Consider the following 16,623-nt stretch of genomic DNA (forward strand, 5'->3'; position numbering starts at 1 on the left):
AAAAATAAAAATAAATAAAAAAAAAAAAAAAAAAAAAGAAAAACCAAAGAGTGTATTTATGGACAAAGCAGAGAGCTATTAGCACCTTGCTATTTTTGCCACAGAGTATTTTTTTTTTTAATTTCCATGGATGTATGACTACTCTGTTTCCCGTTTTCCTCTTTTTTAAAAGGTTGATTTTACTGCAGTTATCCTGTACCTACCTCATTATGCATACGGTGCTCAGGGGGCAGACACGCTGCTTTATAGTTTGCAAGTGGCCAGAACGTAAGAAACCACATTCTATCCTCACGAAGGGGACTATACTCAGATATCATAGGCTTTGTGTTACAGTCATTAATGGATTTGATTTTGGTGGTTTCCTTTTATGGTGGGGGAAGTGAGCGTTCTCTGTTTCAGAAGAATGTACACAGATATTTAGGTCACCAAAAGGCTTATTAAGTTTTCAGAACTATAGTTGCCCATCAAACATTCCCCCTTCCCTTTTGAAACGGAATTTTTCCCTAGTTAAAAAATCCTAACTTTTAGCTGGTCTCACTTACACTGGATTTCTCAGCTTCCCTAGCAGCTAGATGGCAATGTGACACAGCTCTGGCCAACGAGATGTAAATTTAAGTGCTGTGTGGTTCTCTGGGAAAACTGCACCCAGGATGCTGACTCAGCTGGGGAAATTTCCTTTGGTTGCCCTTTGCCCACTGCTTCCAAAAGCCACTTTGGACAATGAAAATGAAATAACTTGAGAATAAAAACCATGCAATGAGGAGAGCAGAGCAGAAAGATGGGAACCTGGACACTACCTACTTACGGATTTCTTTTATGTAAAAGGCAAAAACTCTTCTTTAGTTAAACCGGCATTCTCTTTGGCTTTTCTGTTACATGTAGCAAAACCTGATCTTGAATGATAGACTATAATGCAAAAATACTGTAAATGAAAAATGATCTTAAGGGGTAGGAGAAGCTGTTTGATAGAAGAATTTCTAGCAGTTAATATTGCTGAAAGTTAAAAGTTTCAGGAAAATGTTACCAGCAAACACTGAGGAATACTATGGTATTCTTAGGAGAAGAATCATTAATATCAAAGAGACTTTTATTGAGAGAAGGGATGATAAGCACCCATAAGAGTATCTATCTTTATGAATAAATGAAAGCAATTTATTTTAAAAGCAATGGATGGAGCTTTCTCACTTAAATAGTTACTAATAATTTCATTAAATTATGGCATAGGCTGCTTAATTAAATAACTAAAGGAGAACAAAGGGAAAAGAAGGGAGGTGTGAAAATGACAGTAGGTGTTGAGTTTGTTTCCTTGCTGGTTCTGATAGGCTTCAGTCCTTAAATATCTGTGTTAAAAGAAATATGTTCCCGTTTAAAAAGTATCTTCCTTTATTCCATATATGCTTTAAAATATTTATTGAGCAGAGGAGAAGGAAGGGAGGTAAAAAGATGACTCAGATGATGATGATTCAACAATTTTCTTCCAAGTTCTGGTGGACTTCAGACTTTAAATGTCTGTACAAAAGAAAAATATATGCCCTCATTTTAAAGGTATCTTCCTTTACTCTGAATATTTATACATAGACATATTAAGTATTTGTTTCTTAACCATGCTTAATCACAGATCACAATTTAAAAACATGTTCTCTGATAATATCAATAATTGATTAGGAAGAATTATGAGTAATATTGAAAAAAATCATTTCACCATGTATATGGCTATCAAATTACATAGCTTTTGAAACGTACTAGTATATAAAGATTCTAGAGGCCTTTTCACTTTTCTATAATACAAATTGTTCTATTACTACACATAAAGAGTGCTACTTTGCACAGATATTAATGATTTGAAGTTATATTTGTAACAAAAGTAAATTTCTATTTATTCCATTTTTTAAAATTTTCTCAAACAAACAAATAAAATTACATACGTGGCTAGATCTTTGATTCTCCACCAGGTGCTGATGGGGAAATTTGTTGTAATTTTTTTTGTTCCATCTGCTGTACAACCTAGTGAATGGAAAAAGAATGTCTTAAAAGTAAGTATTATTTGATTTTCTGATATGGATGACCTTTGCCAAAGCACAACGAACTAACTAAAAATTGTTGTCCAAAATGAGATATTCACATTTTAAAATTTAGAGTAGTCAACAATGCAGTTTAAAAAATACTAAAATTTAAAATATAACAGCTACTTGAAATATTACAGTACAAAAACAGAGGCATGTAGCAAAGACCCTAGAATCCTGTTTAATGCCACAAGCCTTTTACAAAATACCACCTGATGATATTCCAGCTTCTGAGCCTCAAGTTGGTCATGCTGACGTTGTAGGTCTTCTTTTTGTTTCTGAAGCTCATCTGCCTTTTTCTTAAGTTTACTTTCTTGTACGGAGATAAGATTTTCATATTCCTTCAGTTCTTCCTCTGTGAAGAACTGTTGCTGGTCCAATGTCTAAAAGACAAAAAAAAACAATGAGAAAAGAATAACCTTAGAAATAAAACAAAAAGCTCTGATTCAGCTTTCAAATTCTATTATTAACAAAGTACAAAAGAATATCTATAGTATTATATCTTTGGGGTAATAAAGAAGGGGAAAAAGAAAATATATACTTATATTTATCTGGGCAAAAAGTATGACAGGAAGGAAAAATCCAGAAACTACTGAGACTGGTTATTGGTCCATGAATCAAGGTAAATTGGAAGTAGTCACACAGGAGATTAGGAATCAGTGAACTAAAATGGACTGGAATGGGCAAATTTAATTCAAATGACCATATCTACCACTGTGGGCAAGATTTCCTTAGGAAAAAATGGAGTACCCTCTTAGTCAACAAAACAGTTTGAAATGCAGTACTTGGGTGCAATCTCAAAAACGACAGAATGATCTCTATTCATTTCCAAGGCAAACCATTCAATATCATAGTAATCCAAGTCTATGCCCCAAGCAGTAATGTTGAAGAACCTGAAGTTGAATGGTTCTATGAAGACCTACAAGACCTTCTAGAACTAACACCCAAAAAAGATGTCCTTCTCATCACAGGAGACAGGAATGCAAAAGTAGGAAGTCAAGAGATACCTGGAGTAATAGGAAAATTTGGCCTTGGAGTACAAAATGAAGCAGGGCAAAGGCTAACAGAGTTTTGCCAAGAGAATGCACTGGTCATAGCAAACACCCTCTTCCAACAACACAAGAGAAGACTCTACACATGGACATCACCAGATGATCAATACTGAAATCAGATTAATTATATTCCTCAAAGCCAAAGATGGAGAAGCTCTGTACAGTCAGCAAAAACAAGACCGGGAGCTGACTGTGGCTCAGACCATGAACTCTTTATTGCAAAATTCAGACTTAAATTGAAGAAAGTAGGGAAAACCACTAGACCATTCAGATATGACCTAAATCAAATCCCTTACAATTATACAGTGGAAGTGACAAAAAGATTCAAGGGATTAGATTGCCTGAAAAACTATGGACAGAGGTTCGAGACATCGTAGGAGGAAGGGATCAAGACCATCTCCAAAAAAAGAAATGTAAAAAGGCAAAATGATTGTCTGAGGAGGCCTTACAAATAGCTGAGAAAAGAAGAGAACCTAAAGGCAAAGGAGAAAAGGAAAGATAGACCCATTTGAATGCAGAGTTCCAAAGAATAGCAAGGAGAGGTAAGAAAGCCTTCCTCAGTGATCAGTGCAAAGAAATAGACAAAAATGATAGAATAGGAAAGATTAGAGCTCTCTTCAAGAAAATTAGAGATACCAAGGGAACACTTCATGCAAAGATGGGCACAATAAAGGACAGAAATGGTATGGACCTAACAGAAGGAGAAGATATTAAGAAGAGGTGGCAACAATACACCGAAGAACTATACAAAAAAGATCTTCATAACTCAGATAAACACAATGGTGTGATCACTCACCTAGAGCCAGGCATTGTGAAATGCGAAGTCAAGTGGGTCTTAAGAAGCATCACTACAAACAAAGCTAGTGGAGGTGATGGAATTCAAATTGAGCTATTTCAAATCCTAAAAGAGGATGCTGTGAAAGTGCTGCACTCAATATGTCAGCAAATTTGGAAAACTCAGCAGTGGCCACAGGACTGGAAAAGGTCAGTTTTCGTTCCAGTCCCAAAGAAAGGCGATGCCAAAGAATGTTCAAACTATCACACAGTTGCACTCATCTCACAGGCTAGCAAAGCAATGCTCAAAATTCTCCAAGTGAGGCTTCAACAGTATGTGAACTGTGAAATTCCAGATTTCAAGCTGGATTTAGAAAAGGCAGAGGAACCAGAGATCAAATTGCCAACATCTGTTGGATTATTGAAAAAGCAAGAGAGTTCCAGAAAAATATCTATTTCTGCTTTATTGACCATGCTTTAGCCTTTGACTGTGTGGATCACAATAAACTGTGGAAAATTCTGAAAGAGACAGAAATACCAGACCAACTTACCTGCCTCCTGAGAAATCTGTATGCAGGTCAAGAAGTTAGAACTGGACATGGAACAATAGATGGGTTCCAAATTGGGAAAGGAGTACATCAAGGCTGTATATTGTCACTATGCTTATTTAACTTATATGCAGAGTAAATCATGTGAAATGCCAGGCTGGATGAAGCACAAGCTGGGATCAAGATTGCCAGGAGAAATAGCAATGACCTCAGATACGCAGATGACACCACCCTTATGGTAGAAAGTGAAGAAGAACTAAAGAGCCTCTTGATGAAAGTGAAAGAGGAGAGTAAAAAGTTGAGTTAAAACTGAACATTCAAAAAACTAAGATCATGGCATCCAGTCCCATCACTTCATGGCAAATACATGGGGAAACAATGGAAACAGTGACAGACTTTATTTTGGGGGGCTCCAAAATCACTGCAGATGGTGACTGCAGCCATGAAATTAAAAGACGCTTGCTCCTTGGAAGAAAAACTATGACCAACCTAGACAGCATATTAAAAAGCAGAGACATTACTTTACCGACAAAGGTCTGTCTAGTCAACGCTATGGTTTTTCCAGTAGTCATGTATGGATGTGAGAGTTGGACTAGAAAGAAGTCTGAGCACTGAAGAATTGATGCTTTTGAACTGTGGTGTTGGAGAAGACTCCTGAGAGTCCCTTGGACTGCGAGGAGAGCCAACCAGTCTAATCCTAAAGAAAATCAGTCCTGAACATTCATTGGAAGGATTGATGCTGAAGTTGAAACTCCAATACTTTGGCCACCTGATGCAAAGAACTGGCTCATTGGAAAAGAACCTGATGCTGGGGAAGACTGAAGGCAGGAGGAGAAGGGGACAACAGAGTACGAGATCATTGGATGGCATCACCGACTCTATGGACATGAGTTTGAGCAAGCTCCTGGAGCTTGTGATGAACAGCGAAGCCTGGCATGCTACAGTCCATGGGGTTGCAAAGAGTCGGACACAACTGAGCAACTGAACTGAACTGAATGAGATTGGTTACCTACAGAATAAATAGAGAACTGGGTGGTAAGGACAAAGAAAATGTGAGAAAGAAAGTCATACTTCTCTGAATAAATATTTTTGCACAGATGTGATTGCTGGTGATATGTCAATGTTTCACATGCTCAATAAACAAACAAAATCCATAAGGACAGAAAACTTCTCCATATTGAATACAAATAGAAACAAATAAACAATACTTTTAAGTAAACAAAATACTTCACAGAAGGGGGAGGGGAAAAAAAAGAACTAATCCAAGAAACTTGTGATCACAGTATTTGGACTATACGTGCTTAGGTTAAAACAATGACAAAAAATGTAAACAAATATTAAAGTCTGGTTTTTCAGAGATATTGATTAGCAATTTTGAAACTCTTTGTAAATCCTAGGATTGAAGAAATAAGTAAATATTATTCCCATGAAAAACCTTACAAATATTTCCTTGGTCCTAGGAATACTACATTGAGAATCTATCTTATAAAATAATCCTGAACACAAAAAAACTTAATATAAAAATGTGTTAATAGCAGCACTATCTTTTTAAGTAACAATAAAAGATTGGAAATAACCTAAATGTCTAACCCTCAGAAAACAGTTAAGTACCTGCAAAGTTATTAAAACAATGCTTACCAATACTTTTGATATGATGTTGAATGATTTTTATTTAAGGATACTGGCAGTGGATTAGACAAGTTACTTTTCATATTACCAAAGGTAAAATAGTAATTTTACATTGGGAAAACCTGGATGACACCACCTTAACCAAATAATCAAAGTTAACCTAGCCAGTTATGGAAATAATCAGCAGCATATGCTTCTTGATATGATGAACTTAGCATCACTTCAGTGATATTCCTACCAAAAGTAGGAATCATAAAGAAACAGCAGACAAATTCAAACTGAGGGTCATTCCACATAATAACTAGTCTGTACTTTTTAGAAATATCAGTTACTTCATGCAAATAGAGGGAGAAAAAGAGGGAGGTAGTGACAGATTTCCTCTTCTTGGGCTCTAAAATCACTGCGGATGGTGAATGCAGCCATGTAATCAGAAGATGTTTGCTTCTTGGCAGGAAAGTTATAACAAACCTAGACAGTGTTTTGAAAAGGAGAGACATTACTCCTCTGACAAAGGTCTGTATAGTCAAGGCTATGGTCTTCCCAGTGGTCACATACAGCTGCGAGAGCTGGACCGTAAAGAAGGTGGAGTGCCAAAGAATTGATGCCTTTGAACTGCGGTGCTGGAGGAGACTCCTAAGAATCCCTTGGACAGCAAGGAGATCAAACTAGTCAATCTTAAGGGAAATCAACCTCGAATACTCATTGGCAGGACTGATGCTGAAGCTGAAACTCCAGTATTTTGGTCATCTGATGGGAACAACTAACTCATTAGAAAATCCCTGATGCTTGGAAAGATTGAGGGTAGAAGGAGAAGAGGGTATTGGAGGATGAGATGGCTGGATGGCATCACCAGTGCAATGGACATGAACTTGGGCAAACTTCGGGAGATGGTGAGAGACACAGAGGCCTGGCGTGCTGCAGTCCATGGGGTCGCAAAGTCGGACACAACTGGGCGACTGAACAACTTTTTAGAAATATCAATGCTATGAGATACACTCAGAAACTTCCAGATTCAATGACACTAGAAAGACAGTACAACTAAATCCAATGCATGATCTTGGATTTTCCTTTGTAAAGGACAATACAGGGAAAATTAACAAAAATCTCAATAAAAGCTAGAGATTAGAGATTGTATTGCGTATGGCATTGATAATCTTACTGTGATTATATAAGATAAATCTTTGCAGAAAAAACACCCTCAAGTGTTTAAGGTTAAAGCAGCATCATGTGCAACTGTCAAAATAAAAGGTGTTCGGGAATTCTTTGTTTATTCTTGCAGCTTTTTTTTTTAATCTGAAATTAAGTCAAAGTGAAAAAGGTATGTGATTATCTATTGATCCAGTTCACCAGAAGCATTCAAGGGAATTCATGTTCAAATAATCTGAGCATTCTTCTTCTTCACCAATGTCCAGAAATAGTTCAAATGTTAGACAAAAACTTAAAACAAAAAAGAAGCTGATTTATTTAACTTCAAACTAAGATGACCAATTGTCCCAATTTGTCCAAGACCATCCAGGTTAAAACACTGACAAGTTACACATCCTGGGAAACTCCTCAATCCAAGGTAAACCAGGACAGTTGGCCACCTTATTTCAAACTAACTAGAGGTAATTTTATTTTATATAGAAAAAGACAATGTTCTCTTTTCAGTCTACTTCGGTCGGTACCTCTCAACCATTCTTTTCTTTTTTTTTTCCATTTATTTTTATTAGTTGGAGGCTAATTACTTTACAATATTGTAGTGGCTTTTGCCATACATTGACATGAATCAGCCATGGATTTACATGTGTTCCCCACCCTGAACCCCCCCTCCCACCTCCCTTCCCATCCCATCCCTCTGGGTCATCCCAGTACACCAGCCCCGAGCACTTGTCTCATGCATCCAACCTGGACTAGCAATCTGTTTCACACTTGATAATATACATGTTTCGATGCTGTTCTCTCAGATCATCCCACCCTCGCCTTCTCCCATAGGGTCCAAAAGCCTGTTCTATACATCTGTGTCTCTTTTTCTGTTTTGAATATAGGGTTATCATTACCATCTTTCTAAATTCTATATATATGCATTAGTATACTGTATTGGTCTTTATCTTTCTGGCTTACTTCACTCTGTATAATGGGCTTCAGTTTCATCCATCTGATTAGAACTGATTCAAATGTATTCTTTTTAATGGCTGAGTAATATTCCATTGTGTATATGTACCACAGCTTTCTTATCCATTCATCTGCTGATGGGCATCTAGGTTGCTTCCATGTCCTGGCTATTATAAACAGTGCTGCGATGAACACTGGGGTACACGTGTCTCTTTCAGATCTGGTTTCCTTGGTGTGTATGCCCAGGAGTGGGATTGCTGGGTCATATGGCAGTTCTATTTCCAGTTTTTTAAGGAATCTCCACACTGTTCTCCATAGTGGCTATACTAGTTTGCATTCCCACCAACAGTGTAAGAGGGTTCCCTTTTCTCCACACCCTCTCCAGCATTTATTGCTTGTAGACTTTTGGATAGCAGCCATTCTGACTGGTGTGTAATGGTACCTCATTGAGTCAACCATTCTTTTCAAGACGTGTCTGCACTCACTTATACACAGTAAACTATGGCATAAATTCAAATACCTTTGGTGGGGAGCAATTTGGCAGCTATGTTTAGAAACTAAAACCTGCTCATAAAACTTGAGAAAAGTTCTATTTCTAGGAGTTAATCTTAGGGAAATCATCACAGATGCCCCAAAATGCATGAACAAATGGATAGTTATCACAATGTTATTTATCACAGTGAAAAAAAACCAAAAGTCTAAATCTGGAAGAATGGCTATAAAAATTATGCTATCACACAACTGCATGCTAAGTGGTCATTGTTTAAATCATGATTTTGAGACGTGGCTTTGGAAATTTTTCATGAAATATCACTAATTTTACAAAACAGAATTTCACAAAGTCATTTATATAGTATAAAGCCATTTAAAACATATATAGATACGAATTTATGCACATATGTAAACTAAAAATGGGACAGACACTATTTATACACTGTATGCTATATATATGCATATACTAAATACACAAAGGATTTCCAAACTTGCATAACACAATGCATAATTTGTGTCTATTTCTGGATGGCACAATTACATGTAACCTTCAATTCACTCTTCAAATGTATCCATATTTTTAATTTTCAAGAATGAGCATTATTTTACACTTAAGTACAATTTTAAAAAGACTTCTAATAACATGCAATGTGATTACTAGTAGAGATCAGCTGACACAGCTTTTCATGAAATCGAGTTCATTATTTTATAGTGACATTTTATGTGAAAAGCCAAGATGGTAAAACTACCCATGCAAACATAATGGCAAATAAAAGTTAAAATGGAATAAACTGATATAAATTTCTTGAACCACACATCCCATTTCAAGTAGGTTCTCTTACCTCCCAGTTATCTGGCTCTAAGAATTCCTTTTTTTCTGTAGCCTTTAGAAATTCCTCTAGTGTCACCAATCGGTCTCTGTTAGTATCAACCTGATTAAAGGAAAATGTATATGTAAAATAAAATTACTCTTTCTCATTATTTAGACACTAGAAATTCTTCTAATAGATGCTGCTACATAAACATACAGCAATTAGCATTAGCCTAACATCCATAGAAACTGAGGGAGAAAAAAAACAGAACACTCAATATCATACTAGCATCAGAAAATAGATAACTTTCTCTTCTATATAATTCAAATTTGAAAATATCTGAAATCCCCAAAGATCACCAAGTTTGAGTCTGCTGATATGACTGGTTAGACTAATATTATTTTCCTTCCTCCCTACACCATTTCTAATTCCTTTCGAAGCTAAGTGCTTGGGCAACAATCTTCCCAGAAAAAGGACATTTTTAGACAAGAATAAAGGAGTTTAAGTTAAATGCTCACAGCATTTTTTTCCTAAAAACAAACAACTAACTAAATCAAAGATGAAGTTGACAACCTTTCCAAATCCTTCTCAGTGGCTCTTATAGACTATGGCAAATTCAGTTATAAAATTGAACTCTATGATGGCCAAAGAAATTCATTTGTTATGTAAGATGCCAGCACTCAACAGAAATCCCAATTTACCATGAATAGCTCAAATATCAGGTGAAAATCACTGAAGCAAAGCAGTGGGCTTGGGGAATTCCCTGGTGGTCTAGCAGTTAGGACTCTACACTTTCACTGCCAAAGGTCTGGGTTCAAGCGTGCTCAGGGAACTACGATCCCACAAGCTAATCACACAAGCTATGCAGCACAGACAAAAACAGAAACCGTGGGCTTAAGTTATCCTGTCTATGATAGCTCTTTCAGAGTTTTTAGCTTAATAACATGAACAAGAAATAAATATTTGTTGTTATAAATCATTAAGGCATTGAGTTTTTAATTTCTTAGCAAAAATTAATTTTTTACTTCTAAAGAATGTTGTATAGCATTCTTTTATATGCAGAGCATCTTAATCTTTTAAAACATTTTAAAGTTGTTACAAAATAATTTTATTTACACTAAGGGAATCTACTGAGTGTTAATAATCCAAAATGCAAAATACAATTATATATCTATTCTGTATATTTGTTTTCCATTTAACAATAAGATTTATTGCAAGAACTTGAATAATCTGCAGAAGTAACAGGTAAACATTTCAAACATACCTCATTCATTACATGTTCCCTCATTCTAAGCCTTTCTTCCTCCATTTCTACCATATCATCCTCTTCATTTTTGGGGTCATATACTTTCTCCAACTAAAAGGAAAATTTTAAAACCAACATAAAAGAAAGGAAGATAATAGAAGAGAAAAAGAGAGAGCAAAGCCACTGAATACTTAATGAACTCATTTACCTCTTTAGTAAATAGGGCTTCTAATTCTTGTTCATCTAGGAAGCCATCACTATTGACATCTAAAGTTTAAAAGTTACAAATGCAAAAACTGATTTTAATGCCTTAGAAAATAGATAATTAAAGTACAACTAATTACAGGTGGTTTACAAAAATATTACTTACATAAAGTATCAACATGCTACAGAAAAAGGTTTCTTTCTTTTTATGAAGCCTCCGATCAGTCCAACTGATAACAATTCACTACTTATTCATAATTCACCATAGTTATTGAGAAAAATACATGTTAACCAATTTTTCCCAAAATATAAAGCAATGTGCTTTAAGACTATATTTTAATATCACAGCCTAAAGTCTATTAGATGCAACCTAGCTAGTCACTTTACAGAGAAACTTGCAGTAAGTCACATAATGATTCAAAAATAAAAGCAAGTATAAAGATAGCTACTGAACTAAAATATTTTATACTGCAGACCAGTAATAAAGACTATTATACTACCCTTGAGAAAAACTCTAAATATTTACTATCAATAGGACTCAACTAGGAAAGTTTAGCAGAAATCAATTAAGACTAAAGCATCTTTTATTTTTCAAATAGATGATATAAATATTAATATTTGAATCAACTCTGTTACCATGTAATTTGAAAAATGTCTTGGGGTCGAAGTCATTAGGATCTAATCCATCAGCCTCTTCCCATACTTCTTTAAGCTGATCTTTGCTTCCCTGTGAATCAATTTTAAAAAAACACATAAACTGTAATCCATATATAGAGACTCAAATGCAAAATTGAAAAACTATGAAAAATTAACTCAAGATTTTAAGAACTAATAACATGATAAAATTCTACTATCTGGCACAAAGAAGTATCTTCATTTAATTATGATTTTATATATATTTTGTTTTAATTAATTAATTTATTTTTAATTGAAGGATAATTGCTTTACAATATTGTGTTGGTTTCTGCCATACATCAACATGAATCAGCCATAGGTAAAGTCACAGTCCTTACTGGATGATTAACTTTAGGATGATTTTCATGCTTTTTCTTCATTTCTGCAAATTTAGATTCTTCTTCTTTTCTCTTTTCTTCACTCAGTGTTTTTAAGTATTCTCTCCTTTCATGTTCCTTCATCATTTCATATTTTTTAAATTCTTCATGCCGAGCCTTATCATAGTGTTCCAGATCACTTGTAGCCTATAAAGCAGTATTTAAATTAAATAAGAAGATGTGCTTGAAAATATAAATAAAAGTTTTCTTCCATATAGCATACTCTCTAACAGAAGGTAGTATACGAGGGCTAAAACATACTCAACTTTTGTTTTAAATTCTACCCTTCTAATTTAGTCATTATTGTCAGAGATGGGCTTCCCAGGCGGTTCAGTGGTAAAGAATCTGTCTGCCAATGTGGGAGATGCAGGTTCACGCTCTGCATGGGGAAGATCCCTTGGAGAAGAAAATGGCAACCCACTCCAGTATTCTTGCCTGGGAAATCCCATGGACAGAGGAGCCTGGAGGGCTACAGTCCATGGGCTCAAAAAGGAGTCAGACATGACTTAGCAACTAAACCAATCAACGCCATCAGAGGTGTAGGCATTCAAAGAAGCTAAAAGTTCAAAGCTAGTTTCAACCTTAGGAAGTTCTGCATAAGCAAGTAATATATAAATTCATTTTAAAAAGAAGAAAAAGGAAGAGACTGTATCAAATCTGTACCATATAGAGAACTAGAATGGTTTCTAACAACTTAACTAAATATAAGAATACCCAGACTAGAACATCTAGTCTACTAACTCCAAACAGTACAACACAGGAGGTCTATGAACTGCTATCTAAAATTCCTGAGGCCAGATGTGTTTCAGAATCTTCAAGATTTTAGAAAAGATATATGGCATATATGCAATATTATGTAACACCCATGAAGAGTATAATCAAATAGATGAGTACTTCTTTATCAAAATCTATGAGTACTCATATTAAGTAAGCTCAGAAAAAAACTATAAACTGCCTTACTAGAATTCAAGCCAGGTTTCCATTTTTATAGTATTTTGGATTTGGGAATTGTTGGCAAGGGATTACAGATCTGTATGTCTACATTATTATCTGTACTATAAGAGTTACACTATCTCCCTTTAAAGATATTCTAGAGAGTATACAAAAGTTAGACTACCACTTCGTGGAATTTGTCAAATTACAAAATCTCAAAGCTACAACAAAAACAATATATTTTGACAATTATTCTCACCGCTTTGATTAGCATATCTAAATCTCTAGATTCAAACTTGTCAGGATTCAGGTGGTTTAGATGATCAAATTGTTTTAGAAGAGCATGGTGGTCTATACCTGTATCTGAAAGAAAATGAGAAAACTGTAAACAATAAGTTACTAGAAGCTAGAATCATTAATTAATATAAATGATACATAAGGATAAAAATTCATATTTTATAAGAAAGCTCAACATTTTAGATTAAAGGTTAATTTTTTTAAAGAATACTGTACACATTATTATTCTAGGCAAAGATAATATCATTGAATCTGGAATGGAATACAATTTAATGTGTGCATTTTAATGTTATTTCAAGAAAGACTAGTTGACTATCAGTGTAACTTACAGTAAAAACTACTTTTTTCTTTTTATTTTTTTATTGAAGGATAATTGCTTTATAGAATTTTGTTGTTTTCTGTCAAACCTCAACATGAATCAGCCATTGGTATACATATATTCCCTCCCTTTTGAACCTCCCTGCCATCTCCCTCCCCATCCCACCCCTCTAGGTGGATACAGAGCCCCTGTTTGAGTTTCCTGAGCCATACAGCAAATTCCCGTTGGCTATCTATTTTACTTATGGTAATGTAAGTTTCCATGTTACTCTTTCCATACATCTCACCCTCTCCTCCCCTCTCCCCATGTCCCAAATATCCATCAACAGGTTCTTGTATATAAATTATGATAGATATATATATAATGGAAATATATGCAGCTGCTAAAAAAAAAAAAGATGGTCTCTGCATATTAATACAGAAAGCTCTCCAAAATATATTATTAAAGGAAAAATACACAGCACAAAATGTATATTGCATATATCTTTTGCATAAAAAGAGAGGAAAAATGAGAACTTTTATTTGTATTTGCTTATATATAAGTAAAGAAACTCAGGAAGGATGGTATTAGGGGGCAGTGGAAACTAATAATGTACAAAACTATCCAGGAACTTTCTTATACTCTCTTGTTTTAAACCATATGAATCTATTGCCTACTTTAAAAATTACACATACACCTCCCCCCAATCCCTGTGGCTCAGCTGGTAAAGAATCCACCCACAATGCAGGAGACCTGGGTTCAATCCCTGGGTTGGGAAGATCCCCTGGAGAAGGGAAAGGCTACCCACTCAAGTATTCTGGCCTGGAGAACTCCATGGCCTGTATAGTCCATGGGGTCACAAAGAGTCGGAAACGACTGAGCAACTTTCACTTTCAAATTAAGAAACATTAAGCTCTTCTTCAAATTATCAGAAATTTTAACTCATAAATTGTGAATCAAGGAGAAAATATTCATAACTTTTCTAAGGATGTAAGACAGTTTACTTTAGATAATTAAATCTAGCCCGTCTTGGAATAAAGAAAACATTGCAAAGATTAAGGAGATGCTGCGGCTGCTGCTGCTCCTAAGTTGCTTCAGTCGTGTCCAACTCTGTGCGACCCCATAGACGGCAGCCCACCAGGCTCCCCCGTCCCTGGGATTCTCCAGGCAAGAACACTGGAGTGGGTTGCCATTTCCTTCTCCAATGCGTGAAAGTGAAAAGTGAAAGTGAAGTCACTCAGTTGTGTCCGACTCCTAGCGACCCCATGGACCGCAGCCTACCAAACTCCTCCGACCATGGGATTTTCCAGGCAAGAGTACTGGAGTGGGTTGCCATTGCCTTCTCCGAGATTAAGGACGATGGAAGTTGTCTAAATGCAAAGAAATCTCAAACCACCTTAGGCCTGGCTTCAAGGACAGAATCGCCTTGTGTGTCTGACTACATGAAGTAGGATGGTATGAGTTAGTTTACCTCTCATTGATGTCCTTGGTTTCAGGATAATGAGTATTTGGTACTTGTTTTCTAAGTCTATTCACCAGCAGAGAGTTTACCCTCTACACTGAAGTGAAGTGAAGAAGTGAAGTGAAGTCGCTCAGTCATGTCCAACTCTTTGCGACCCCATGGACTGTAGCCTACCAGGCTCCTCTGTCCATAGGATTTTCCAGGCAAAAGTACTGGAGTGGGTTGCCATTTCCTTCCCCAGAGCATCCTCCCAACCCAGGCATCGAACCTGGGTCTCCTGCATTGTAGAAAGATGCTTTACCGTCTGAGCCACTAGGGGTCCCCAACCTCCAGGACCTAATGCCTAATGATCTGAGGTAGAATGAATGAATGAATGAAAGTCGCTCAGTTGTGTCTGACTCTGCAACCCCATGGACTATACAGCCCATGGAATTCTCTAGGCCAGAATACTGGAGTGGGTAGCCTTTTCCTTCTCCAGGGATCTAAGGTGGAGGCAATGTAATAATAATAGAAATATAGTATACATTAAATGTAAAGCACTTGATTCATCCTGAAACCATCCCCATCACCATCAGTTCATGGAAAAATTGTCTTCCACGAAACTGGTCCTTGGTACCAAAAAGTTTGGGGACCACTGCTCTACACAATTTCTCCAATATGATCCATTGACCAGAGGTACATGTTTAAAATGCATATTACTTATCCCCAGAAGCAGCATATATAGAGGTGAGATTCAGTAATTTGTATTTTTAAACTAGCTCCCCAGGTGATTTTTATGCAACTGAAGTTTAAAAACTGATATTCTGCCCTTAGTAAATATTCAGATATTTATTGATGACAATGAACCACCCAGATAACCAACCTATACAGGCATATTACAAGGATACAGGAGCCAACTTGAAGGGTATCTCACTTGCCAAATCTGGCCCCTGGGTTTTGATTCATAATTAGAAAGGCCATTCCAAGACAATAAAGGAATTCACTTATGTTGTCAACTTTGCTTTTATGGTTTTATTTTCTACACTGAAATCTTTGATTTATATAAGCACTTATCCTGATATATATGAGATATAAATCTAACTGTACCTTTTTCCAAATGGCTATCCAACTCTATTAAGACCACTTATTTTTTTAAATCTTTATCTAATAATGAGATACCACCTTTAATGCAAACTAAATTCCGTATGTATTTAATTTTATTTCTGGAATTCTTATTTTGTTTCACTGGTCCTCTACTTACATGACAAAATCATAGAGTTCTAATGTCTGGTGTTCAGTGATATGTTTTGATATCTAATATATCAAGTCCTTCTTCTTTGTTCTTCCTAAGAGGCATATTGCTTTTCTTGCTTATTTCCCTTTTCATATGAATTTTAAAATTAACTTGGCCAGTACCAGGGGAAAAATGTACATCTTTTTTATTTGGATCATGTTAAATTTATAAATTAACCTAGGAAGAATTGACATGTTTATAATGCTGAGTTTTGTATCAGAAAAATGCTATGTCTTCCTTGTTTTTTCAAATCTACTTTTGTGTCCTTCAGGAACATTTTCAAGTTTTTATCTGTAAGTCTTTCACATCTCTTAACAGGTTTATTTTGGGTATTTTATTTTTGTTGGTATTGTGAATAGTCTTCTCTTCCATTACATCTCCTAACTGGCTGTTC

General features: G+C 35.8%; 1 protein-coding gene across 2 annotated transcripts in view; it reads right to left on the minus strand.

Moving 5' to 3' along the window:
* Positions 1-1,393: 1,393 nt before the first annotated feature.
* NUCB2 (nucleobindin 2) overlaps positions 1,394-16,623 on the minus strand; it is a 40,871-nt gene continuing 25,641 nt past the window's right edge. For both annotated transcript variants that reach the window (XM_043901896.1, XM_043901906.1), the window contains 9 exons: positions 13,159-13,262; positions 11,928-12,113; positions 11,551-11,641; positions 10,919-10,977; positions 10,729-10,821; positions 9,495-9,584; positions 2,276-2,446; positions 1,926-2,004; positions 1,394-1,509 (listed from right to left, as the gene is read on the minus strand). In XM_043901896.1, coding sequence (XP_043757831.1) covers positions 1,930-2,004; positions 2,276-2,446; positions 9,495-9,584; positions 10,729-10,821; positions 10,919-10,977; positions 11,551-11,641; positions 11,928-12,113; positions 13,159-13,262 — 869 coding nt within the window. In that variant the 3' untranslated portion in view covers positions 1,394-1,509; positions 1,926-1,929. The remainder of the gene's footprint in view (positions 1,510-1,925; positions 2,005-2,275; positions 2,447-9,494; positions 9,585-10,728; positions 10,822-10,918; positions 10,978-11,550; positions 11,642-11,927; positions 12,114-13,158; positions 13,263-16,623) is intronic.

Source organism: Cervus elaphus, chromosome 1 (assembly GCF_910594005.1).
Source record: "Cervus elaphus chromosome 1, mCerEla1.1, whole genome shotgun sequence".
NCBI classification, from domain to species: domain Eukaryota; kingdom Metazoa; phylum Chordata; class Mammalia; order Artiodactyla; family Cervidae; genus Cervus; species Cervus elaphus.